Source organism: Colletotrichum truncatum, assembly GCF_014235925.2.
Source record: "Colletotrichum truncatum strain CMES1059 chromosome Unknown Contig_0001, whole genome shotgun sequence".
NCBI lineage: Eukaryota > Fungi > Ascomycota > Sordariomycetes > Glomerellales > Glomerellaceae > Colletotrichum > Colletotrichum truncatum.
Window position 1 is genome coordinate 3,267,301 of NW_027222398.1, and position 15,246 is coordinate 3,282,546.

At 50.0% G+C, this 15,246-nt stretch overlaps 3 protein-coding genes across 3 annotated transcripts; 2 read left to right on the top strand and 1 right to left on the bottom strand.

Moving 5' to 3' along the window:
- Positions 1–555: 555 nt before the first annotated feature.
- On the bottom strand, positions 556–1,540 carry CTRU02_200877 (short chain dehydrogenase; the record flags this gene model as incomplete). Its single annotated transcript, XM_070203758.1, has 2 exons — positions 556–1,177; positions 1,323–1,540. 2 exons carry the CDS (start codon positions 1,538–1,540, stop codon positions 556–558), a joined length of 840 nt encoding a protein of 279 aa, XP_070062340.1.
- Positions 1,541–6,695: 5,155 nt separating this feature from the next.
- On the top strand, positions 6,696–8,480 carry CTRU02_200878 (heterokaryon incompatibility protein; the record flags this gene model as incomplete). The annotated part of the gene is made up of 1 exon (XM_036718892.1): positions 6,696–8,480. One exon carries the CDS (start codon positions 6,696–6,698, stop codon positions 8,478–8,480), a length of 1,785 nt encoding a protein of 594 aa, XP_036589892.1.
- Positions 8,481–11,745: 3,265 nt separating this feature from the next.
- On the top strand, positions 11,746–13,637 carry CTRU02_200879 (laccase; the record flags this gene model as incomplete). The annotated part of the gene is made up of 3 exons (XM_036718893.2): positions 11,746–11,983; positions 12,037–12,520; positions 12,572–13,637. 3 exons carry the CDS (start codon positions 11,746–11,748, stop codon positions 13,635–13,637), a joined length of 1,788 nt encoding a protein of 595 aa, XP_036589893.2.
- Between the last annotated feature and the right edge of the window lie 1,609 nt (positions 13,638–15,246).

Here is a 15,246-nt window from a genome sequence, read left to right on the forward strand (position 1 = left end):
AAGGCTTGGTTGATTACAAATTCATTTTCACTTCTTTTACATTCTTATAACGAGATCATCGAGGTATCGAGAGAGTCTATTGTTGATCATCCTCGCTTGGCTTTCGACGAGCAACACCTTAGAGGCTCATGCAGTCTTTGGCTTTGATGATGGTGAGAAAGATATACCATAGGGAAAGGGGAGTAAGGAAAGATTTGGCCTGGCTTGGGTTTCTTCCTTTCTCGGCTGGACATGGGAACTTTGGTTTCTGCGCGACGGGACTTGACCAGTATTCCTGAGACGGAAAGCAATCAAGCCCGGATGATGAGAGACACTTGCTTTTCATTTTCTCTTTACAGTCCTCGTGCAAGTCCTTTTTAAGATAGCAAAACAAAAACAAGCTACGACCTTGCAGTCGTTTCGTTGCCTCGGGCTGGAAAGCCTGCACAACGATGATGGTGGCGGCTGACAGGCCGGGATTGTAGTTAGCATAGTATTTTTTGGCACAATACAGATTGAATGCCACATTATGACCTGATTACAAGTGATGTGTTGTTCCCGTATGAATCTTTGGGCTCAAGCTGTGTTGCCATTTTTAAACATCTCAGCAAGCTTCTCAAACGCTTTCCTCTTCTCCGCCTCAATCGGAGCAAAACGCTTCCCAGTGCCGACAATAATCTCATCCAACTCGCCCTTCTCCAGCTCAGCCCACGTCTCTTCAGTGAATTCGTCCAACGGCATCCCGAAGTTGCCCTGTCCCGCGGCGACGAGATCCGGCTGCTGGGAGTGCAGCTCGGTCTGTACGGCGGGGGGGAGGACCTCGATGACGCGGATGTGGGACGAGGCGTCGTGGTCGGCGAGCTGGCTGCGGAGGGTCCACGCGAGGGAGTGCAAGGCGGACTTGGTGGCGCAGTAGTTCGGGCAGCGGGGGATGGGAACCAGCGCCAGGCCCGAGGTGACGAGGATGATGTGGCCCTGAGGCTTGGACGACGACGAGGAGGAGCCCGACGTGTTTTGCGCGAGGGACTGGAGATGGGGGAGGAAGTGGGTTGTCAGGTGCAGGGGCGCGAGGTAGTTTGTGGTCAGCTCCGAAGAGACATTGGGCAGGGAGATGGATTGCGGGTTGGTGAAGTCTACGGTGCGTTGGATCCCCGCGTTTAGGATCACGGTGTCTAGGGTTGGGTAGGTTGACGTTATTCTTGGCGTCGTCAGCTCGGTGTCTTTGATGCTTTTGTTTCGAAAAGTCTTGCAGGTGAGTGGACATTCGTCCGGGTACGCCGGGATCTATATGTTTGTTTGATGTGGGGGGTGGGGGAGAGAGAGAGAGAGAGAGAGAGACTCACTTCTTGACCCATTCGGCCATGTTATCGAGGTCCGTCATGTCGTACGGTTCTGCGGCGATTTTGTCGGCCCCGTGAGTGGCTACGAGGTCGGCGAGACGGTCTTGGCGGCGGCCGACGGCGATTACGAAGGTGCCGTTGGCGATGAGACGCTCAGCCAGGGCGAGGCCTATGCCGGAAGTTGCGCCTGTTACGAGAGCTGTCTTGGAAGGGAAAGGCATTGTGTCTGGGCTGTGCTTTTTGTTCTTTTGGGTTTTGGACTTGTTTGTTTAAGAGACGTCGAGGTTATTCTGCGCGAAATATTTTGTTTCTGCTGGCTTATAGAAGACGAGGTGAAGTTGAGAATGGTGTTGTAACGATGACGAATGGCGGATGGGATGAAGAGGGGACAAGTTGAGGTCTGGTATGGGCGGTGTACGGATGCTATCCTTTTTTTGAGGGGGTTCTTTGCTGGCTATCCTTGCGCTATCCTTGCTGCTACGCTCGGGCAGACGGGGAGCGGCGGGGAGCAAGCGGGATAGTCGGGACGAGACGATGTTACCTGGGCGGGGGGTTCGGTGTGTTGTGGAGTTAGGTTGGACCGGAGCTCGGCATGTGGGACTGTCCGTCTGATGTTTTGGGTTCCTGGTGGAAATTGGACGTCTGTATAACGAAGGATATATGAGGCTCGGTCTCGTTGTGTTAGTGATGCACGAGATTGTCAGGTATTGACACTTGGCGCTCTTCGGTGTAGTTTTAGAACAGCAAATGACGGAGTTGGTTGTGATGGTAGTACGGGAATGGGATGGATGCGTTTACAATACTGGATGTCTCCTATTGGCTAGGTGACTGAGGTTAATTACTTTGGTGCCCATTACAACTAGCTTAAGGACATGACGGAGTGGTGACATGGGTTTCGTAGCCATGACGCTTCAGGACGTGAATGATAGAGGCTTGCCATTTGCAGAAACTGCACTAGTAAACTTTTGTTAGTAGGTTATAGTTACAAGCAACGACCGCTGCTGAATTCTAAGTATTAGTTCACAGCTTGTATGTTTGTCGAAGCTACGGTGGGCTGGACCTTTGCTATGAAGTCACTTACTTTCTGTGGTACTATTCCGACGCTCTCGGTGAGTTTCACTGAACCTCAGACTCCCGCAGAATGCAAGCATGCTCGCCCTCTAGCTTACCAGGGGGGCGACGAATTGAAAACCGCTAATCGTTACAACAAGCTGTGTTGAGAAGAAGCTGTTCAAACTTTATCGTCTTCGGCACTGCAGAAGAAGGGCTCAAGTTAGACATAACTTCAACATGCCTTGAAATAATTACAGCCATATCGAGTAATCACGCAGAGAAGCTGAGATTTGGATAGCAAAGATGATGGTGGGTTGCAAGAAGTCCAGATGGCCTGCATGTTTCCTCCGACATGAGCGCTCTTATTCATGATTAGACGAGGTCCAGCTTACTAAAGGTTTGGTTAGAGCAAGGGAACTACGTGAAAGACTCCAACGCTCGCAGCTGACCAACGTGTTATTCGTTTATCATCTCGTTTGATTTAAACATATCATTGGTGGTACTTATCGTTTTCCATCCGTATGGACTTTCAATGGGTCTTATGATGCATAATAGTTGTTTTCTAAGGAGTTCCAAATTGATACCTAAATGTCTATATTGCAAACACATATATCTTTCTCTATCCTGACATTACGGTTACAACTTAAACACTTTGCTATCGTCAATTTTTTAACTGGACTTTATTGCACCTTTAGTGGTAATATGATCTCCTTCTGCTCGTTGAATAGTTTTAGTCATATCCTTGCAAGACTTGACCATATGAGCATTGTCCTTATACCTAAGCGATTATCATGTTGACTGCCGTCTCTTGATATCATCTATTTGTGTCTGTAGACTTTGTAAGCTTATTGATGAAGATTATTGCGGTGCTTTGTGAGCATACTTCTACATTGGAAGAGATATTTTGCATGGTATGGAACACACATACAAGTAATGATTAGCAACAGATGTCTCCTAAGCACATCTGCTGGCGGCAAATCAAACTCAAGTGAGAATCATTCTGTAAAAGCTGGCTGCTGACATGAAGACCTCCTACCACTTTGAACATCATGTACAGTTCCAGGTATGACACTTGTAATGTTAAAAGTGACCATAGTGCTTTTTTTTTTTGAATAAGTGTATGAGATATACATGACTTGGTAAATATACACCCTGAATAGTCGTGGCTACTTGATTGGTATAACTAAGGTAGCCCAACAACAAAGAGTTGTAGTATTGACGATTATAAAGCTTTCAAATTGTCATTTTGCCTCCATTCATACTATCGCAGTTCATTAGCATGATCGTTTTCTTCACTAGGGTCTCAATAAGAATTATTCTCGAATCGTTCCTCCTTCCTCATGCAGAGAATCCCACTCGTTGAGGGAAAGAGTTACCGGCACAGCTATTTCCCGCCGCGCTCTTGTTATCTTACTCATAGCAGACATATAACGAAAGAGTTTGAGTTCTGGTTTATTAGCTGTTGGTTAAATTCCACCCTTCAAATGTCTGACTTCCATGCCTGCGTTCATGGTGAGTTTTGTCTGGCAAAGAGGCATCAGGCTATCATTCGATGTGTCTTTGCTGCTAGAGGTGGCCGTTTACAGTGCGTTTAACGCGGTAAATTAATCACTTTACTGTTAGTTCTTTGTTCAAGGCAGTGGAGTGTTGAAGGCAGAGGCATGTCATGTTTCCTATTACAGGGGCGTATTAGCTCTGTGAGGGAAAACTGTAGAGTGTCAGCTTCTGGTGTCCAGGCCGGCCAGCCAAGATGTAATCTAGCGAAGAGCCTAAAATGTTTTCTCCATCTTGGGTATTCTCAGGTAGGTACTTACCATAGGGTCATTTATTGACTATTGTGACATGTCAGGTTACCCCAGGCAATGGGAACATGCGATCGGTGGCAAGCATGTCAATGTTTTGTTAAGCGCGGTAGTACAATATGAATATGAACGTGAAAGAGAAAGTCCACTTAAGTGCCAGCAGAGGCGCTTTATAGTTGAGTAAAAAGTACGGACTGCTGATAATTCTATTTTTATTATTGCGATACTAGCAGACGCATCTACCTAGCCTATAAATAGCCAATACAGACTACTTGTAGCCCTCTAGAGATACAGAACACTACATCTTAAATACCAAGTATGAGGGCGTAACAAACAGTCGAAATGTCCGCGGCCAGTACCTGTTCCTTTGCTGCTCCTGAGGAGTTAGTCCACGCCCTCCATCGACGTTGCACAATTCTCAGTTTCAGTATATATTCCCTACAGAAAGGTCTCCTTGGTAGGAGAAGGAGATCATGGGTCAACATGGGACAAGTGTGTGTTGATTAGTTATGGCGAGGACTTACAGAGAAACACATAATTTTCTAAAGAGTATTGCAGATTGCTTTTCTAGCAGTTCTAACAAGTAATAAAGGTCTATTGTTCATCCACATCGTGACTGCAAACATTGGGCCTTAAAACTTCCTTAGCAGAGGCTTTTGCAAGTGTTGTTACTTTTGGCTTGCCTCTGGTTGCTTCTACCTCTGTTGCATCCTTGACTTTATTCTTCACACCTCTGACCAGGTGTTCCATGGTGGTATCAATAGAATCAATGACATAATATTTAACAGATATATGCGATGTACAATTTCTTTGTTGGCGTCACGCAAGATAAGCGTGGCATAAATGGCGAAATGGATTCACAACATAGATAAATAATTTGCTCCATCGAAAGCATCTGAGATGCGAAGGAGGAAGGCTAAATTGTATAAGCATAGAAATACCTTTCCAGACAACACTCAAACAAAATCTAGGACCCTATAATACGAGGATTGAATACATTGTTTGTTCTGGAAAACATCATGATGACTAACCCATGTTGCTGGTATTCACACTTCGCCATTGAAAGGAGAAGGCCCGACCTTGTTCTACTATCTTAGAGTTTAGGAAGTTTCGAGTAACTTGTGGACAGGATGAGCAAGATTTAGTTGCAGTACCTAGGTATGTCAAGATAAGAGTATATGGGCCGGCCTGCTCGTGATGAGTGCCTGGAAAAACGATGACGGCCATCGCGTATACATCTTCATCATAGGGCATTATAATGAGAGATAGCGAAATATATGTTTGTCTAAGGGAAGCTGCGACGCCATGAAAGACCAGGTAAGAGGCACGGTGGACAGACTGAGACAGACCCAAATTATCAAGAAACACAGTCGCCAATGGCTGCTCTTGACGAGATACGTTGAAATTGCTGCGGAACAGCCACCTTGAAGACTCATCGTCTTAAGCCAAGCCGTCATTGTCGAGTAATTTGAGCGATGAACAAATGACGTCTCCCTTTTGAAACAAACTATGCCAGTGCGACTACTTTGGAAGTGGCTAGAACAGAAGGTGCGTGTCGACGGTGGCTTACGTACGTGCCACTATTTACTGCTTAACAAACTCAAATCCACGGAAAACCATGTCGGGAGATTGCATTCTGTATCTTGGCTGTGGCTTCCCCAACAACCCAATCATTCAGCAACATTTTCCCGAAGTCTCCCAAAAGGGGAAGTTACGCTTCGTCGTTCCCCCAAATAACCAAATAAAGGGAGGAACCAACAGTAGAAGACGCACGTGCCTACCGGCGGTGTGGGTTAGTTCAATTGCCCGCCCAGGTTAAGCGCGATAGGTGTGCAATTTCCCCCAACTGTTGTTTCCCTGAAACCCTTTAGTAATAGATCGCCCCCCTTTGCAAATATCCCATTTCCCGCCGCTATCGACGGCGCCACACCTTTTGCATCGCTAGATTACGCTGTTGATCGAGTATCTGTATCGCCAATTTCACTACGAAGAAGGATGATGCAGCGATCTCCTTGTTAGCGGCATTCCAAAATAGAGGCGCGCTAGACCCCGGAAACTGGAAACTGTTGAAGGAACAAGCCGAATCCCAAAATGCGGAGTGAGGTGCTGCTATCTTTGATGGCGACGCCAAGGGAGCGATTGTGGCTGATGGAGCCTGCAGGAGAATCTAAGACGTCTCAGAATGTGGGCGTAGAGAGAAGGAAGACTATCAATGGAATCCGATGGTACTGATGCCAAATCTCTCTCTCGACTTCTGCGTCGCGCCATCGCCACTCGCTTCTGCACTCCATGCCTGTGCATCTATCTTATTCGACGGGGTATCGCATCTAACAAGCACCCGAAGATGAGTGTGCTAAAGATATGGTCCTGCAGCAAGTCTGATCTGACGTGGCTCCGAGTGGCTGGTTGCAAGGCTGCAACTTCTGGTGAATGCAGCCTGGCGGCTGGCGGGGGGGTGTCAAAGCTGTATCTGTTCTGATTGAACAGACAAAGCGCCGAAGCTTTCACGCTGCATCTCATGATGGCTTTCACTTACCAGCCCCTGCAGAATACCAGACGGGATATCCGCCTCCTCGAAATCGACTTCCATGACGCAGCGGCTGATCGTATCAAATGCTCCATCATCCATGATACTTTGGACGACGATCCGCAGTTCACGGCCCTCTCTTACGTCTGGGGCGATGCTGCCCAACCTCGCTCCATCTTACTCGAGGGCCAAGAGGTCAGCGTCACGCAGAACCTCTTTCGCGCTCTCCAAAGGCTCGCGAAATTCAGCAAGCCTCAGGTTTCTAAGCTCTGGATCGACGCGCTGTGTATCAACCAAGCCGATGACGAAGAAAAGGCACATCAAGTCCAGCTCATGGGAAGGATCTACAGTAGCGCCTCTCAAGTACTCATTTGGCTGGGCCCTGAAGATGACGCCAGTGTTGACGCCCTACATCAGCTCAGTCTACTAGGAAGTACCTTTGAGGATCTGAAAGCCCGTCCCGATTACGGTCCTGTAGTTTGCCAAGCCTTTGTCAAAACCGTTCTTGAGTTTTCCGGCACTAGCCTCAATTTCGCTCATATTCAGACTCTGTTCCGACGCCCTTGGTGGACACGGGTTTGGGTTATTCAGGAGGCTCTTCTTGCTAAACAAGCCTATGTCCTCATCGGAGACCATGCAAAAGACTGGAAAGAGATTCGTGGTGCTTGGAGTGCCTTTGAGTGGATGATACTCTACGTCAATACTGATCCAAAATACCGACCGGTCTACGAGATATTGAATGAAGTATACTTCAAGATCGCACACTTTACCCAAGGCGAGACCGCTGAGGACGGCACCCGGAAGCTTGCGTCGCTTTTTGATACCGTCTTCTTCTCAGCTGCCGGTGGTGCCATCCAGTCAACTGACCCTCGAGACAGAATCTATGGACTATTTGGTCTATTGACCGAGAGAGACAAGGCCAAGATACCCGTTGACTATTCATGCCATATGACTCTGGAAAGGTTGCTGTTTTTTACCACAAAAGCTTTAATCGAAGATCATGGTCCGGATATTCTTTGCTATCGCCGCCCGACGTTGCTTTCTGTCGGCGGTCCCAGTTGGACGGTAGACTGGACTTCCAAAATGATAGCCACCATTGGTGGCTTCAATCATGGCTCCAATAACTATGACGCATCCAAAGGAACGGTTTGGTCACCCAAAACCTTTGATGCTACCTTCGAAGACCCTGCAATTCGTCTGTGGGGTGTCGTAGTTGGTCATGTGAAAGATGTTGGTGGCGTCCTAGAATCCACTGTTGACTCGCCTTCCTATATCGACGACTGTAGAAGCTGGCTCTTGGAGCTTGAGAATCTCGTCTACTCGAACTCTAAAGATGATCCAGAACGGCTGGAAATCATTCAAAACTTGTGGCGGGTACCGATCGCTGATATGGGCTTGGTGGAACGCGCAAAGCCCGAAGACGGGTATCCACAAGCATATGAAGTTCTCACTGGGGTTACAAAGCCGCCGCACGGCGATGATGAGAGCGGCTGGGTCACTTCCTCTTCTTGGCCATATCGGCGCGTTTGGAAAGTTTATGGTCATCGTGCTTGCATTTTTGAGAGCGCTAATGGAAGAGCTCCTGGGCTCGGACCAAGTGGCATGTGTCCCGGGGATATGGTAGTCATCTTCTCTGGCAGCCATGTGCCCTTCGTGGTCCGCGAATCATCGCAAGGATACAGCCTTATCGGCTCTGCCTACGCATACGGATACATGGACGGCAATGCTTTCGAAACGATTACTTCAGCTCGTGGTCTGAAGGAATTCCAGCTTCACTAGTCATGCATGTGGCGCTAGCTGCAAAGCGGCTAGAACACCAACGCCCTAGCCGCCGAGGGACCGACTTCTATCAGTGCGCTTCGCTTGAGCAACAGTCAACCTGTATCTTCACCTGCAACTCTCGGCGATCATTCGGGCGGATGCTCGTAGGCGATATTCCCAACCACGCCTTCCGACAGGATGTTAGGATTGCTGATGGACCTGCCAAGAGAGCTCGTGCCCGCTCCATGTAGCTGTGCTTGCTTTCGGTGGCAGGGAGCACGTGTTATGAAAGGCACCGTGGGTTCTTGGCTCACGGATTGGCAGCCACAAAGGGTCGTCCACTGTACGCTAGGCAATGAACATGGCAAAGCGAGGATATCTCATATACTGGACGCGTGAATAGAGGCAACTCCTCAACCCATCAAAACCTGCTCCGCTAATCGATGACGGCTCCGCTCTTGACTCACGGTCTTTCCAAGGCAGTCAACGCTTATTCACTCCAGCGTTTTCAAGTTAGTCAAGGCTTGTGACACGGAACAACTTCTTCTCTGACCTTCTAGCCTTGGCTGTGCCATGAATTTGGTCGGAGCACAAACTGTTGCTCTGGGAATCAAGGGAAACGTCAGGTGCCAAGCGTGACTACATCAAATGAAGAAGGTCTGGTTTGCGCGCCACATCCCGAGATTCTGTGCAGATCCCGTGTGACCACTGGTTGCACTTGGTTGGAGGCAGAGCGTGAAGGCCCCTTCTTAGCATATTCACTTGTCGAGAGGCTGTCAAAGGATAACTGGGGACGTTATGTAGCTGAGAAGCTCACTGGAGGAGAAAGGGCGCGCCCACAGATCATCACTGGGGTCTCGGGTGTGAGCCAGCAAGAACGTCAAACGAGTGATTTCGGCGTCGGAATCTTTCAGGCCGTTTGTAAGCATTTGCGGAGCTGTAATGCACACTATCTGGTGGCAACATTTGTGTGCGGCAGCGTCGCAGGACTGGGACTGGAAGATCTTCGACACCAAACCTTTACACAAAATCGGCCATAACCGATGACACCCAAACAGCCTGGAGGGCTCTATGTAACTACGACTTAAGTACTCTCAGGTTGCCAGGCACCTAGATTGCGAATACTATATGACAAGAGACACGCCTCGTGGATATCAAACATTCGTAGTATCTCTGGCGTATTGTTGCGTATGGAACGCGTCATCTCAAGACAGCCAGAAACGGATGGCTTGTTCATGATCGGATAAGCCCGACCTAGACGGCGTGCTCTGAAGGAAACTGGACTGCTCGTGCAGCCAAGATCGTATGCCCTGCCGAGAGCAACATGTCCGACATGAGGCCACGACAGCTTCGTCCGGATTTCACAGGAAGAAGAATGGTACCGGCCGCATCATGTACAAGGCCTGCAGTCAGAGCAAAGCATGTTACCCCACCCAACCCATGTACTGCGTGGGAACTTCACTGCGCAACTAATTCAAGGTCTGGGCACGCGGAGACAGGTTCATCGTCAAGGCACCTAAACCCCATAGCCGGCAGTTTAGAGAGGCAACAAATGTTTTCCATATATGGAAACATCAGGCCATCAAACCTTACACAACCATATCGGGAAGTTTGTGGCAACTGGGTCGCTTGCAGTCGAGACCCAGATTGTCTTTAATTGTGCTTTTAGTGGCACAGAGCGAGGCGCTTCTACCAAGACCACTCCTCGCTTGCTACCCGCGTCCTATCAGCGATATTTTAACCCCTATGCAAAATGTCTAGAAAATCTACAAAAGGCGCAAGCCTGTGTTACGGTGCAGAGCCGGCGAGTCATCTGGGTGGCTGTGGCTTACAGCCGGTGCCCGCTACGGGGGAAGAAAGGTGATTCTGGTAGTGAGAATCGAGCATTGTGCGCCTGGGCCACTTTAAGATCAAGGAATCTTCAACGTCGCCAGCCTTGACATTATGGACGCAAATAGCGAAGGCGGAACACCGGTGCATTTTACACTGAGCGCATGGACTTTTGAAGGCTAGCGTAAATTCCAGGAGGAACGTTATGGTGTGGCGCCTGAGCTTCTCGGCATGAACTATTTTGATGGGTGCGAAGGCGAAAAGGAGAGCTGCACTGCGCATTACTGTCAGCCTCCTTTTGTGCAATAATCCACTGCGGTACAAGGGCGGTCCGCGCACCCGATCATTTCAACGACAGCTAGTCAGTGGAAGCCACTTGTCTGACCATTGCGATTTCCGGGGCTCCTGAAATTGCAACCGGCATGGCGGCCGAACGGGCTGCATTGGCCCTGCGCTAATCTCGAACTGGCCTACATCCAGAGTGCAAGCCGGACGCCGCCTGATCTTGGGTGTGTTCAAACCCCTGCTTGGCATCCGATGCCTTTGGTCGCCTTTGTGTGTTTGGTACTGTGTACCCCTGGCCGAGCTTTGGGTTTTGTGGCCGTTGTGGACTCACTCACACACACATTCCGTACTTGGGGGTGAGATCCAATATCGAAATGATCGACGCCCAGGATGCTGATGTCCTGGGCTCTCGAAGGCGAATCTGTGTTTGGCCTGCGACCGCGTCTAATAGTTTCTGCCTCTGTTGTTGCTTTTTCTCTTTGATCACAGTTTGTTCTTCTGTAATTGTGCTGACATCATCCACTTCAGCCGCTGCATCCTCGCTTCCACCATGTCTCTCAGAATCGCTCGACGGGCTGCCCTGCATCTGCATCTGCAGGAACTCACGGACCCTCGGCCAGCTGGCTAACCTGCCACAATTCCAAAGAAATTGGGGAGCAAAGACAGGAGCAAACTAGAGTGAACATGCGCCGCATCATGAAGGCACCGGATGGATTACAACGTGGCTAAGATTGAGTATGCGTTCATGGCTTTGACCCAAAATACATCCATCCCGCGATTAGGAGCTAAAACCGTGCCATATGATTGGTCGTTCGGCTCGGGTCTGTGACCTTTGGAGCGACGGCGGTTGGATTGGCACCCTCTCTCTCTCTCTACGCCTGCTCTGCCCGTCACGGCTGGAGGGGGGGGGGGGCCTCGACCTTCTCGGATTTCTCCTAGGTACGAAGCACCGCGCCACTGGACGGCAAATGGCCCACCCTTGGCTTGTGCTGCCGACGGACTCAATGGAGGCGAGGGCCTTGTGTCTCTCTTACCTATATATCATGATCGTCCTCGCCTGCCCAAGAGAGGTTGTTTGGAAGAACACCAGCACATTATCCTTCTAGGATCTCAGCCTTCGATCCTATCCATTCACTCGTTCAGTTCCTTTCGTTTTATAACTGCCAAAATGTCAGTTTTACGCTATATTCTTCCGACCCTGTCTATGGCGCTGGGTGCCATCGCCGAGTCACGCAATTTCGACCTGAACCTTACGTGGGAAACGGCCTCCCCTGATGGATTTGCAAGGCAGATGATTCTGGTCAACGGACAGTCTAGTGCACCTAGGCTCGAGCTTAACGAGGGTGACGATGTCGTGGTCAAGGTCAACAACGCCCTGCCCTACCCGGTTACCATTCACTACCATGGTAAGCTACATTCTATCTGATGTCTTGCCATTCCCTAACTGACCACAATCAAGGTATCGAGATGTTGAACACTCCCTGGTCCGATGGTGTTCCGGGACTTACCCAGCGTCCCATTCAGCCTGGCAAGTCGTTCGAATATAAGTGGAAGGCTACACAATACGGTGCCTACTGGTACCACGCTCATTATGAAGGTCTCATCGAGGATGGTCTCTTTGGTGGCATCACCATCCACCCGTCCGCCTCTCACCAGAAGCCTTTCAGCTTGATCTCCAGCGACGGTGCCGCGGTTCACGCCATGGAACAGGCCGAAAAGAAGGTTGTCCCTCTCCTGCTCGCCGATCACCGACACATGATCTCTGAAGAGGTTCACGACAAGTCTGCCGCTGCCAACATTCAGTTCTCTTGCTACGACTCTTTCCTCTTCAACGGAAAGGGCAAAGTTACTTGCCGCACTCCCGAAGAGATTGACGCGCTTCTCACCCCTGAGCGCCGCGATGTTCTGGCCAATGTTCAGGGTGCTCGCATGACAGACAAGGCGTGAGTCGAACAGTGAAAGATTTCCTACCAATATCGCTGACATTTCAATAGTTGTATTCCCGCTGCCGTCATTGCCCGTGGCCAGGGTGACCTGAGCAAGGTTCCGGCCGGCGTTTTCGAGGGATGCCAACCCAGCGATGGTGGCGTTGAGACCTTCAAGGTTGAGAAGAGCAACTGCGATACTGAGAAGTGGGTTGCTTTCGACCTCGTCGGCGCTTACCACCTGCACACTGCCCTGTTCTCTGTCGACAACCACAGCATGTGGGTTTACGCCGTGGATGGTTCCTACGTCACCCCCCAAGAGGTTGAGGCCATTCCCGTGTCTAACGGCGACCGCTATTCCGTTCTCATCAAGTACAAGGAGCAAGGTGACTTCACGATCCGTGCCGCCAGTGTCATTGCTACCCAGATGCTCAGCGGTGTTGCCAAGCTTCAATGGCGCGAGAAGGGCAAGGCTGAGCCCGAGATTGTTGCCTCCACTCCCTGGGTCGCTCACAACGGAAAGCCCACCTCCCAGAATGTTCGCGTTTTCCGCCAGGCCAACGCCAAGCCCTACCCGCCTATCACCATTCCTCGCGAGGCCCAGGCTCTGCACAAGTTTGAGATGCGCACTGAGGGCGGCTCCTACTACTGGGCCCTGAACAACACCCTCCTTCTCCCCGCTGACTTCGAGAACGACCAGCCCGTCCTCTTCAACGTCCAGGCCAACGAGAACGACCCGACTGTCCTTTCTACTCGCAACAACACCTGGGTTGACATGGTCTTCCAGGCTGCTGCCCCCCCTCAGCCCCCTCACCCTATCCATAAGCACGGCAACAAGATGTTCTTGCTGGCTTCCGGAAACGGTACCTTCAACTGGAACACCATCGAGGAGGCCGCTGCCGCTAACCCTCAGGCTTGGAACTTCGTCGACCCTCCCCGGAGGGACGCCTTTGCCACTCCCAACGCCATCAGCGAGCCTACGTGGATGGCCGTTCGCTACCTGGTCGACAACCCGGGTGCCTGGCTCCTTCATTGCCACATCCAGAACCATATGATGGGTGGCATGTCCGTCATTATCCAGGACGGTATTGACGCCTGGCCCGTTACCCCTCAGGAGTACGTCAACTACGCTTAAAAACAAGTACATACACACACTCGAAAAAAACGTTTATGGCGCATAAATAAAGGTGTTGTAATGTTACACGCAGGGGCTTAGAAGAGGGCAAGGCGCGGGCGGCATTGTGCGTGCAATTGTGTTTAATGACAACCCCATGCACGTCTCACTTTTTTTTTGCTGATATGCAAAGTTCTTTGTTGGATAAAATATTTTATCCTTTCTGACTGTCATATATTCTCAAAGATGCAGTAATCATTCAATCAATAATGGAAGTTTTTCCACCCATCTCTCTCTGTCCCCTTCCGTGCTCGTGTTATTGCTCACCGACTTTCCTGTGTGTTATGTTTTCATGCTTGCTCGCCTGTAAGTCATCATTTGTCTTGCAGTACTTGGCAGACCGAGTAATCAATTTGAGAAATGCCGCATTCTCAAAAACACTTGTTCTTTCTAATATTAAAATTTCCGAGTCATTTGAGTCTGTCAAACATCCAACGGCTGTCGGCAGACTTGGCTTTTTCCTACACCCCTATCACTCCGAGACGCGGGCGTTGCCGTCGTCGTCCCCTTACATCTCTAATCTAGCAACATCCATCAGCAGGTAATGCATGTCCCGTGTTTATTGTGCCTGCTGTGAAAACACGGGAAGATGCGCGCGGCATGACGTTTGTCGTACAGGGCTCAGCAGCAGCGCAGCGCAGTTGTACCCGTCGAACTCGCGCAAATTCCTGGCAGTCAGTGACTCTGAACTTTTGGTTACTTTGCCACAGAGCACACAGCATCACCTCCCCCTTCTGCCCCTCACACGTGCCCGAGGGGGGGAAGAGGGCAATACGGAAAGGTTGCTCCTTGCTTTGCCCGCGCCGAGCACATACAATTTCTTCTTCTCGGCACCAGCGGGGGAGGGCCATTCCCAGGTGATGGGAGCGTTAGCGTGTCTCGGCTTTTTGGCCTGGATATCCTTCTACTGTTGGTTCGCCTGAGGTTTTGTTTTTGGGGAGACGTAAGGTACGGCGGTTTTTTTGGAGTTGCGTGGCGTATTTGCTTTATTTCCTCGAGACCTTTTTTTTCTTAGATCCGTTCACACGGAGGTAAGAAATTGTAGTCGAGTCAGGCTTGGGTGAGGCCCAGAGACACTCGACGAGGGGGGGGGGGGTGTATAAAAGGGGGAGGAAAGGAAAAGAAAGTGCGGGGGTGGCTGTCTTAGACACTTATTTTTCTGAGAAGGACGCGATGGAAATGGCGAATTAGCAAGTCGATAGGGGTACGCTAGTTCTGCATTGTGCCTTTGAGCATCGGGCTTGCATAATCTACGATGCATGTGGTTATGTTATGTTATGCCTTTTTTACTTCGGGAAGAAAAAGAAACCATGGACTCAGATGTTTATCAAATTTTGTTGCTCAGGGGGGGCGCTGTTTTTGTTGTTGCTGTGGGTAGTCTGTCTGTCTGTGGAGATGGTCAGACTTTGACGCCTGTTTCTGTCTGCAGTATGTGATTGGCAGGCCGATTTAAATGTGAGTTAGGTCGTATCTGGGAGGTTTGAGAGGCGTTCAAGCCCAGCCGTAGTGCTAAATTAGCCGCCTTTTTTCTGCTGGTTTTCGATGGGCGAGCTGACCACGTAAGGGGCGG